This window comes from Salvia splendens, chromosome 17 (genome assembly GCF_004379255.2).
Source record: "Salvia splendens isolate huo1 chromosome 17, SspV2, whole genome shotgun sequence".
NCBI lineage: Eukaryota > Viridiplantae > Streptophyta > Magnoliopsida > Lamiales > Lamiaceae > Salvia > Salvia splendens.
Genome location: NC_056048.1, coordinates 3,420,629 through 3,432,720, shown reverse-complemented (window position 1 = coordinate 3,432,720; position 12,092 = coordinate 3,420,629). Strand labels below are relative to the sequence as shown.

The 12,092-nt window shown below is 40.4% G+C and overlaps 1 protein-coding gene across 1 annotated transcript; it reads left to right on the top strand.

Annotated features, from left to right (window-relative positions):
- The first annotated feature begins 1,593 nt into the window (after positions 1–1,593).
- On the top strand, positions 1,594–2,100 carry LOC121775460 (cysteine-rich repeat secretory protein 38-like). Its single transcript, XM_042172539.1, has one exon. The coding sequence runs from the start codon at positions 1,594–1,596 to the stop codon at positions 2,098–2,100; it is 507 nt and encodes a 168-aa protein (XP_042028473.1).
- The last annotated feature ends 9,992 nt before the right edge of the window (positions 2,101–12,092 follow it).

Genomic DNA, 12,092 nt, shown 5'->3' with positions numbered 1-12,092 from the left:
CACGAAGCACACGGGGGGTGGCCAATACTCGTCTAGTGAGGGCGGTTCGGGCAGCGCCGCACAAGAGTTTGCCTCGTAGGAGGTTGAGGGCACAACAGACGATGCCGGGGGGTCCTCTAGTGGGCGCCGTCGGTCGGAAGGGAGAAATGCGGCGAAGGCGGCTAGAGGGAGGAGGGGCCGAGTCGAATCAAGCCAGGCGGGCTCGGGGGGCATCCTCGAACTCCCTAATGTCCATGTACATGACCGCCACAATGGCGGACACTTCCTTCATGACGCCTCCTCAATACCAAGCCTATCTTGCTGGAATTGAGTTTATGGCAAGACAACTTGGTATTCCGCCTCCAGGTGGCTTCAGTGCACCTCCACCGCCTTCGGAGGATGATTCGCTGGCGGAGTAGTTTTTTTATTTTCTATAAAATTGTATTTTACATTATGTAATTTTTATTTTTTTAGGATTTTAATTATGTGTTTTTTTTTAAATTTTAAGTTGTATTTTTATTGTATGTTGTAATTTTATTTTATTTAATAAAGTATATTTTTTATTAATTGAATTTGTTGGAAATAAAAATAAAAAAGATAATGAATGAATAGTAATTTAAGAGATAGGGGTCTTAAATGAGTAGGGCAGGCAAGCAACAACGCAGTCCCAGGCCCTAGCTGATTTTAGCCGAGCAATATAAGAGCATCCATAATGGGGCATGGATCCTCTGATGTGCTTCATCCACGGCAAGATTGTTTTGCTCTCACAACATAATATTTTTAAAAAATGATATTTATTTTATAAGTTTATAAATAAAATATTTTGCAGTGAGAGCACAACAGCCCATGCTGTGGTGTGGAGGAAGCACATCAGGCGATCCATGCCCTCCACAACGCACCCCAAAACAATTAACCTAAACCCCATTTTTTAGCCGCCACATTAGCTTTTCTAATTTCATCCCTTGTAATGCAGCCAACACCAACTCAATTTCATAAAATTATTTTTTTAAAAAGGATCCAAAATAGAAATTAAATAAATTTAAATATAAAAACTACGATTAAGAACTAGATAAATTAATTACATAAATTATAAACATTAATTATATTTTCTTATCTGTTAAACTAATATTGTTCTTTTAGTATTGCCGACACTTCAAATAAGAAGAAAATTCAAAATTTAAAGCCATTTATTTCTAGGTGGGCTGAGGTAGGGGTTCTAAATGAGTGGGGCAGGCAAGCCCAAGCGCAGTCCCAGGCCCTGGACCCAGTTTTAGCCGAGGCAATATGACTTTAGCATTGGATTTGGGTGGGTTTTTAAATACGTGGACCAGGGTCAGGGATAAAATATAAATTCATATATTATACAAACTCTAAATTTTTCAACATAATGTTAATAAAATATCAGTACAGTGTAAAATTTCAAAATTTTGAGGTCAAAACCGTTCACATTGTGTACGTTGCCATTTTTTGTTGCTATGATTTTATCATCTTTTGATATGAGTTAGGAAAAAAGAAGGCAATGAGATGGTTGTAAACTGTAATGGGTTGAGTTAGCTACATGTAGGATTAATTGCATTCAACAAAATTGCAGAACAACTGTATTCCAATCCAAGTATGTCTTATCAAAGACTGTTTGTTGGGTTGTTGGTGTTGTTGATGCAATCAGATCTCTTAGCCTTGGGCCAAACCTTATGCGGTAGCAACGGCAATTACACCACCAACAGCGCTGACCTCAACACCGCTCTCTCTTCTCTCTCTACAAACATCGACAACGATGGCTTCTACAACGCCTCAACCGGGCAGGGTCCCAACAGAGTCAACGCTGTCGCGCTGTGCAGAGGCGACGTCCAACTCAACGCGTGCAGAAAACCGGCGACGATCTCGTGGAGTCGTGCCCGGTTCAGGAGGGAACCCGGTGGGATGAATTCTGCACGTTACGATACTCATGAAACAGTCTACGGGGCTGCGGCGAATAGTCCTAGATACAGCTTCAGTAATGTACTGAACGTGACGAGTCCAGCGCAGTTTAGGGCGGATCTGAGGAAGCTGCTAGATGATCTTCGGGGACGAGCCGCTGTGGGCTCGTCTACGAGGAAGGTGGTGTTGGTTAATGAGCATTAGAGTTCCAAGAATAGAACATTAATAATGTCTAGTTCCAATAGTAGTCTTGTTCCAATGCACATTTATTGTTGTATCTCAAGAGTCCCCAACACCCCTATAAATACATGGGTGTTGGGTATCATATTCAATCAATCCAATACAACAATCTTCTCTACAATGATCTGTTTTAACATGGTATCACGAGCAAGATTTCGATCCTAATTTTTTTTTTGAGAACTCAGAGACGTTCTCATCATCGTTCCATACCCCCTCAACCCCTTGACTAAACCAAGGCAAAAATCAGCCCCTACCACCACACATTCCCAAGCCTGAAAAAACAACCAAGACCAAGTGAGTAACAATCAAACCAAATACAAAATGTCCAAACAAGTTGAATCGATATCAGTGGGATTCAAGTTGGACGGGAAAAACTTCCCTGTCTGATCCCGCCTCATGCGAATAACCATCGGTAGTCGAGATAATGATAGGGGTTGGATATTCGACTGTGGGGCAACCGATACTATGACCTATGACAGGTCGGACTTTGGTGAATTATTTAGGGCAAAACGAACATATGTTGAAACTGCGGGTGGTGATTTTGCCCCGATTGAGGGGACTGGCACTATTCAAATATCCCCCATACTGAAAATATCAAATTGTCTTTACGTGCCGTCACTTTCCCAAAAACTAATGTCTATTAGTCATGTAACACTAGAACTCAATTGCACTCTTCTGATGCATCCTAAATTTTGTTTTCTTCAGGATATCCGGACGGGGACGATTATTGGGCGTGGCACTGAACGCCGCGGGTTATACTATGTGGACGAGATAGCTCAAACTGGCAGAGCAATGTTGGCTCATGGATCTTCAGAACGGGAAACATGGTTATGGCATAGGCGGTTAGGGCATGGATCTTTTAAATTCAGCAACACTAGAGTTGACTCAGTTTTTTCTTTGATACATTCAGATGTGTGGGGTCCTTGTCCAATTTCAGGGGGGACGGTTTGAAATACTTTGTCTCATTCATCGATGATTGCACTCGCATGACATGGATGTATTTTTTGAAAAACAAATCTGATGTCTTCACTAAATTTTCTGAATTTTATGCGATGATCCTCACTCGGTTTCAAACAAAAATCAAAATCCTTCGATCAGATAATGGGGGGGAGTTTGTCAACACAAAAATGAAAATTTTTTGCATTGAGAAAGGTGTGATTCACCAAACTTCTTGTGCCTACACGTCTGAACAGAATAGGGTAGCTGAACGCAAAAACCGAATTATTCTAGAAATGACTAGGGCACTTCTTTTTTATTCAAAGGTCCCAAAATATTTTTGGCCCGAAGCAATTGCTACTTCAGTATACCTCATAAATCGTCTCTCTACTAGAATCCTTAATCTCAAAACCCCACTTCAAATTTTATCTACCTTAACCAGTGTCCCTCCAGCCTCATCTCTTGAACCTCGAATTTTTGGATGCTCCATGTTTGTTCATGTCCCGAAACATGAGCGAACGAAATTAGCCACTTGTGCGATTAAATGTGTTTTCATTGGGTATGGGATCAATCAAAAATGATATAGATGCTACGATCCACAAAACCGACAGGTTATCACCACGATGAACTGTAATTTCCTAGAAACAGAATTCTTTTACAACACCCAACTTACCAGTCAGAAGGAGAGGGAAATAAACGAGGTATCGAAAGTTGACATGCTAAGCTGGATGCCTATGTCCCATGATCATAACCCCAATGAAGGTCAACCCGAGCCAACTACTTCTGTCACCGAGCAGGTCTTAAACACAAATCAACCTGCGGAACAAATTGTCGCCCCCACATCTCCCCATCTGATATCCGAGGTAAATAATTCTATTGAGAACTTTGTTACTGTTACTACTGACAATATAGTTACAGAAGATAAACAGAGAGATCATTGATGAGGATACTGGACAGTATATTTTGCCACCTCGGAGTACTCGGGGAATTCCACCCAAACGATATTCTTCGGAAAAGACAGGCGGAAGACAGTCAAGATATCCGGTGGGTAGTGTGGCAAAAGCAAACTTGACAAAACTGGCCAGAGCATTTGAGGCAGCTCTATATGGAGAAGAAGAAATCCCACATACAGTAAGAGAAGCCCTGAAAATCAAACACTGGAGAAAAGCGATGATGGTTGAATTAAAAGCCTTGGAGAGAAACAAGACCTGGAAGAAATGTCGACTGCCAAAAGGAAAACGTACTGTTGGCTGCAGATGGGTCTTTACGATCAAACAAAGGTCAGACGGAACTATCGAGAGATACAAGGCCCGTCTTGTAGCTAAAGGATATACTCAAACCTATGAGGTGGACTACTCTGAAACATTCTCACCAGTGGCAAATCTGAGGCAAGGAAGGAGAAGTCTGGCATTGTAATGATGCATCTGCAAGGGAGAATTCAAGTCAAGGTGGAGATTTGTTAGTATGTCTTGAATCTGTATAGATTATGTTTCCGAATTGGAATATGATTATGTTTCCGAATTGGGATATGATCTCATATGTGCCTATTTATACGGGAGCAGGGCACATAATTCTGAAATGTGTAGCCATGTAATCTATAATCTGAATTTGTAGCCACAATCCAAAAAACAATCTGAATAAAATATGTTCTCTGTTTCCGCCTGTAGACGTAGCCAACGCAACGTTGGTGAACCACGTAAATTATGTGTCTTTTTACGTTTCTATTTGTCTCGATTACACAATTGTTTTATTCTGTCACAACAACAGTTTTTATTAAAGAACCAATATGACTCAGGCTTTGCCTGCATTTCTTTACCAAAAAAAAACCAATATGATCAATTTTTATTCTCAAGTAATGTAATGGCATCAACAACGGTGGAATAAGGCTTACGGTCCAGTGTGAACGCATCGTGCATGCCTTTCAGCCAATAGCATGGTGAGTGCATCACGCATATTCGTTAATTTAGCCGTTATTTTCAACAAAAAAAATTAGTCTATATAACTCTTTTTCATTTTTTTTCATCTGATCCACAACATAAATATTTCCATTCACGCTCAAAATATCTTCTTTAAATTTCTTGTCGTTATTACAAAGAGACAGAAATAGTGTATCTTTAATTTCCTTTTCATTGTGGATTCCCGTCTGCTGAGGTAAACTTTGAATTTTCTCTTAGCACATTCGTAGGTTGGTTGCATCAATAGAAAATGACTCATCTTAATAAACAGATCGATGAGGCCAAAACGAATCGGAAAAAAAGTTTTTTTTCTTGATACTGTCATTAATTTTGACTATTTTAATTGCATTCAACTATAGTTTCTTGACTTCTTAGTCTCTCTCTGTCCTTATCCACTCCAGTCTCATTCATTCAGTCCACGCCCAAGTCAAGGCCGTGTTTCACACTTATTAATGTCTAATGACTTAAATTCAAATTCTATAGAAGTAATAATTATTCATGTTAATTAGATCATATTGCAAAAACAACTTATCAAGTTTTTGGATAATCTTGAATACGGAATGTTAATTAATATAATAACATACCAGTAATTATATTGACTGCGATATATTTAGAGATTTTCGAATGAATAAATGACTTTTTTATAATAAAAACCTAAGAAAAGATATGCTTGTAGAAAATAAAAAATACTAGAATCTTAGGTTTAAAAGTAGCGTTTCCATGGGAAAAAAGAAAATATATACTTAACTTTTAGTTTTTGATAATTATTGCTATTTGAAAAGTCAGATTTACAAACAATAATTATATTCTTATTTAATTTATGACACTGCAATATTGTTGTTTTAGCATTGTCGTATACTTAAAATTATAAACGCATTTCCTATTTTCTAGATGGTCGGAGATAGGTGTGTTAAATGAGTGGGTGTGACTAGAGCGACGGATTTGGTTGGGTATTTAAATATATGTGGACCCGTTTCAAAATTTACTTCTCAATTGAGAATATTATAGTACGGAGTATTTAACAATAAGAAACATTTAAAATTGAGAATATCTATCGAAATTTGTTTTAAAATATTTTTATAAAATATCTTGAAAATTGATACATGAAAAATAGGCACATTGTTATTAAATACTGTAAATGGCTGAATTTAAATCTCTCTCGGCCATCTGTTGGGACTTGGGATTGCTAGTTGCGACTTATAAAATAATATTATCGTCACATATAAATGATACGAAAAATATAAGGTGTTTCACACACTGACTGAATGCATCAGAAAATCAGGTATACGTTGAAATAAAATTCAATATACGAGTAAGAACATCTCCAATAGCGGCGAGCGCACCGGCTAGCCGATTCTTGGTGCTCGCCGGTCCGCTCGCCGAACCATTGCAGCCGGCGAGAGCCAAATCGGCGAAAGAACGGCGAGCGCAAGCCGATTCCCGAGGGCTCGGCGATGCGCTCGCCGATCTCCTGGCCGCCATTGCAGGCTCCAGATCGGCGAGCGGGATTTTTTTATTTATTTAATTTTCGAAACACTATATATACGCGATTTGGACATCATTTACATTTGCACCACTTGTTTTAACGAGTAATCTCTCTATCTTAATTTCTGTACAAGAGCAACAACGCGAAATGGAGCACAACAACGAGCCTACTCCAGGGACGAGCGGGTCTCAAACTCCGACGGTACCCGCGGGAGGTGGATGGGGTCCGATGTCCGGGTACTACTACCCTTGGCAGCAGATGATGCCTGGGGTGGCATCCGGGGGTGGTATGCCGGGATGGCAGGGGATGCCGGGGGGTCCGGCGATGCAGTCGGGCCGGCGGTTCCGGGCGGGCAGGGGGGACCGGGGATGCAACCCCCTATGCCGATGATGTCGGGGTGGACACCCGGGATGCAGATGACGCCAGGGTACCCGGGGATGCAGGGGACGCCGGGGTACCCTGGGATGCAGGGGACGCCGGGGTACCCGGGGATGCAGGGGACGCCGGGGGGGACATCGTCTATCGCCCTAGTCTTGATTTTGCTACTGCTGCTTCGCACACATCGACCCCAGCGGAGACGCAGTTCACTGGGTGTGATACTTTCTCCTTAGAGGAGTTGAGGATAGATCTCGGGGATGCGGACACTCCCGTTCAAACGGGAGGAATAGGGCGGGGTCGGGGCGCACCCAAGAAGAAGAATGGGAAGAGGGTGGTCGGCGAGTCGTCGCAGCCAGCTGGTGACGACAGCTCGGCACGGAGGAAGTGGACGGACGCGGAGAACGTCGCTCTGTCCAAGGCGTGGGTGAGTGTTTGTGATGATCCTCTCGCCTCGAACAATCAGAGGATCGTCAACTTGTGGGCTAAGATAGCAGCAGCCTACAAGGCATTTTGCCTGGAGGGGAGGCCACGCAGCGGGGAGGAGTGCCGGAATAGGTAGGACCGAATCCGACAAGGGGTCTCCCGATTTTCGGGCTTGTACACCAACACCCTCCGAATGCAGTCCAGTGGCCAAACTGACGAGGACTGCATGAGGATGGCAGAGTAAGAGTTCCCCGTGCTAGGGCTTTACAAGGAGTTCACCTACTAGAACTGCTACCTGGTGCTAATGGACTCCGAGAAGTTTCGGGCAGGAGTCGATGCTGGCTAGCCGAAGAAGCAGAGCCTGAACTATACCGGTGATTACGCCGGCGGCAGCAGCGGCGGTTCCCACGACCTCCCCGAAGATGCTCAGGAGACCCCGTCCCCTCCCGCGTTTACTCGCCGCACTCGCCCGGTTGGTCAAAGGCGGGCGCAACGGGCTCGCCAGAGGTCCGAGGAGGTCGAGTCGCCATCCCCCACTGTTGGCAGCCCGACAGCCGACCTTGTCTTCTTGGCGCGTCAACAAACGCGGGCTCAGATGTACAAGGTCATAACTGACTGGAAGAATGCCACTGACCCCGATGAGAAGAGTTTTTTTCACGCACTGCTCGTGAGTATGCGAGCCGATTTGACTGCCGCCGCGGCACAGGTGGGGGGCTCAGACGCGGGCTCAGATGCAGCAGATTTGGGGGTCCTGGATAGCGGCGACAACGGCGACGATGGCGACGACGACGACGACGACGGCGAGGCGTGAGGCAGAGGCGGAGGGGGGGCTCGTGCGTGGAGTAGGAGTTTTTTTTAAATTAATGTAATTTTTTTGTTAATGTACTTTTTTAAATTTTTATATTATTATTGAATTTTCCCGTATATGTGTCGTAAATTTTATTCCGTATTTTGTGTGATTGTTAATTATATGTGATAAGGCTAATTTCATGCATAGGTCTAGGGTTTTAATTCGTAAAATTTCTGGGTCTAACACACGTTTTAAGCCAGGTGTGTGAAGATTTTAGCCATGTCCAGGAAAGGAGGAGGACAGTTGCGTGGACCTAGGAACTAGGCGAATGAATGGACATTATGCGGAAAATTGCTTGACGGAGGAAGCCTCGGAGTTGAAGGGTATAATAGAGATTTCTACGAAGACTCTAGAAGGCTATGTCCGCGTCTATAAAAGGCAGAAGCATGCACGCTGGATGGATCATCTGGGTTGGATGCCTCGCTAACAGCCTGTAGCTTAGTTCACTTTTCACACACTTGGGTTCTTTTCGTGGGGAGATTCAGGGGGGTCATGCACTGGGGTTCACTTTGAGCTTTCATATATTTTCGATTGGGTTGTAACACCGTCCTTCGGTGGGGGGCGAAGAAACAATTTAATTTCCGCTTTCATACTTTGCTGATTTTGCCGAGCTTCGCTGTTCGAAGCTCAGACCTCTGTTTGCTTTTGCCGAATATTCTCTTATTTTAATACAAGTTTGATTTTCTGTTACGTCTGTTATGTTGATTTTCGGAATTTTGGAGTTGGATTGTTCGAGTTGGGTGCGTTTCGCAGTTGTTTTCTGAATTTATGCAGGTTTGTGGTTGGATCTGGGTGATCAGAGTCTGTTTGTGGATGAATCGGAGGGTTGAGTTCGCTGGTGTTGTGGAGTTGTTTGTGATTGTTTGAATTCGGAGTTGATCGGAGCAGATCTGTGAAAACCGGAGTTATGGAGTCGATTGTGTCTGTTGTTGGGTTCGGATCGCTTGGATCCGGAGTGGATTAAGCACCCGACGTGAATCTGAGCAAGATTTATTTAATTTTATGCCTAGCTTACGTGTTTTCATTTCATTTCGCCTAGTTTACGTAGGTCTGATGTATTTCCGGTTCATAGCAAGTTTCCGGCATCCAAATCTTTATATTCTGTTCGAATCTAGATATATGCTCTGTTTTCTCCATTTGCGTGCTTGAATCGGTTAGGAAATTGCATGTCGTTGTTAGTTGGAGCATGAGTTTGTTATTTGCAGCTTTAGCCGTACTTGCTATATTTGGAGTCATGGTCCCCACTGTTTTATTTTCCCTGTCTAGTCTTAGTTAGTTAGTCGTTTACTTAATCTAGGAAGTAAAATGTGTCTCTCAGTATTGAAGTCTGATTCTATTACATTTTCTGTGTCTTAGGTCTAGCATTTACATTTCGTGCCTAGATCTAGAGGTAGTTAAAATTCTCAACCCTTTTGTGTGGCAGCAGCCGCTTGTTTCCCGAGTCTCTAAGCACCACTTCACGAATCCATCTTCTTGGGATCGACCCCACTTCCCTATGCTAATTTTTAGTATTCGGGTTGAGGGATTTATTTTTGAAGGGGAGTCGAGTGTGTCCAACGACAAAAACACTCTGTGTTCTCTTGAGTTCCTGGACCTGGTGATCCAGTGGATTTAAGGAGCGTGGTGTCTTGACCGAGCACTTGCATTAGTTTTCTCTGTGCACACTTGCTTACTCCGTGTGAAACCACACTACTACCAGATCGTAGCCCTTCAATATGTTTTTAATAATTTTGTTTATTGTGGCTGGACTATGGCTGGGCTATTGCTTGTCCAGTTGCTTGTCCTGATGATGTGACATGAGGAGTTTTAGTGCTGATAATGTGGCAAGAGGAGTTTGTGGCTAGTTATGACTGGGCTATTCTTATTGGAGATGCTCTAAGAGTCCAAGTCAAAAAGCAGCCCTCCACCCCTCTTAATTTATATACAACTCTTATACAGTCCGTTTCCGTATTCGATTATGGGTCTTTGAAACTAATTTTAATAAATATAAAAAATGGGGGATAAAAAGATTTTTTCCCATGTGATATAAATTGTTAAATTAAGAGAGAAAAATAAGAAAGAGAATAATGTAGAGAAAATTCTTATCGATACTATTATTTTGTTTACTTTACATTTTTCTAAAATGAGTTCAAAAAATGAAATGACTCAATTACTATGGAACCGATGGAGTAATGGAATATGTATTTCAGTTACTTAATTTACTAATAAAATATAAGTGAAAAGTGTTAGTAGAATATGAGACTAACTTAATTTATTAATAAAATATACGTGAAATGAGTAAGTAAAATAATATATAAGCACAACTTAGTTAGTAAGATGTTTTCTCAACAGATCAAAATTTCCGAGTTACTAGGATAGATAGGAAATCCCCCATCCCACAATAAGAGTCACATTTTTACCAGTTTGGTCTGTCCCACATTCCACTAACTCACTTCACTCATATTTTATTATAAACTAATATAAAATAAGTAGACTTCATATGCTTTTAATTTTTTTAATCCACTAAATTTTATATTTCTTAAATCATTTCTCACACTAAATATGACTTTTATTAATGAATGGAAGAAGGATAATGGAGTATAATAAAGTGAAAGATGATTTTTGTTGACTATTAAACCGAAATGAGAGAATGGATGTTTTAATCATGGATAGAGAGAACATTATGTTTATCGCAATTTATATAAAAAAGAGAAAAATATACTGTGGGTGGTTGGATCGGAACCTATGCACCAATTGCACTAATACACGTTATAAAGGTGGCGGCTTTCTAATGTAATTAGAGCACTAATGGTAATGGCTAATTGGATCTTCGACTTTAGATTATGGAGTAGTACTATAATATTAATTGACTGCGACTCTTTTTATTTTTATTTTTTATTTCTAGATAAATCGATTGAGATGTTGTAATGTGGTTTTATTGACTAAGATTTTAGTGGTTTGCAAATTTATTTGGATGAAACTATAATAGTACTAAACTTGTGATTAAGGCATCTAAATTTGGGCTACTTGAAATTACTTTTGGCTAAAATATTTCGATTATAACTCTAACTACCTCAGTCTCAGGCTAGCCCGTGCAAGTAGGATATTTTTGAAAATATTTACAGTCATTTTTCCGTAACTATTTTCATATATTGAAAATTGTAGCCTGCAAGTAGGATATTTTTGAAAATATTTACAGTCATTTTCCGTAACTATTTACTTATATTGAAAATTATAGTATTACGTTTTAAACATTTAACTTCATATTAAATTAAAAATAAGTATAATTTCTAATTTAAAATTTACAAAACAACTACTAATATATTACCTCATATTAATACAAATAGATACCACTCTTTCCATTCCCTCATAGTTGAGTCATTTTCCTACATAGTAATTTTTTTTACTTTACTATCTCTTATTTTATTCTCTCTACTTGATTCACTTTCTACTTTACTCTCTCTACTTTTTTCTCTCTCTTAACTTTTTTTTATCTATTTATTTAACACATTCAACATCCTTTTCGTAAACTCCATGTCTAAAAGTTTTGTCTCAGTGCCCTCAACTATTAGGCCCTCAAGAACTATCTTTCTTCAATTTTCAAGCATACATATCTTATCATTAAATAAATTAGAAAATTTTTGTTATCGGATCAATCCACTGTTTCTCCGAACCAACCCAATCGACTCAGACTAATTCGATTCATGAAAATCAGGCTTCCATTTATTTCAAGCTATAACTTTGCGATACTAACCCTTCCATTTTTTTGGGCTATTTGTGTTAACCTATCAATTTTAAGCTTTTTTCATATCCTCAAGCTGACTATAAAATTGTGAGGAGAGATATATAAAAACCCACTCTTAGGAAAATGGAGGTGTGATAATTGATATGTAATTCTGAATAACATCATATATTTTGATTTTTATTCTAAAAATTGAAACATGGATAC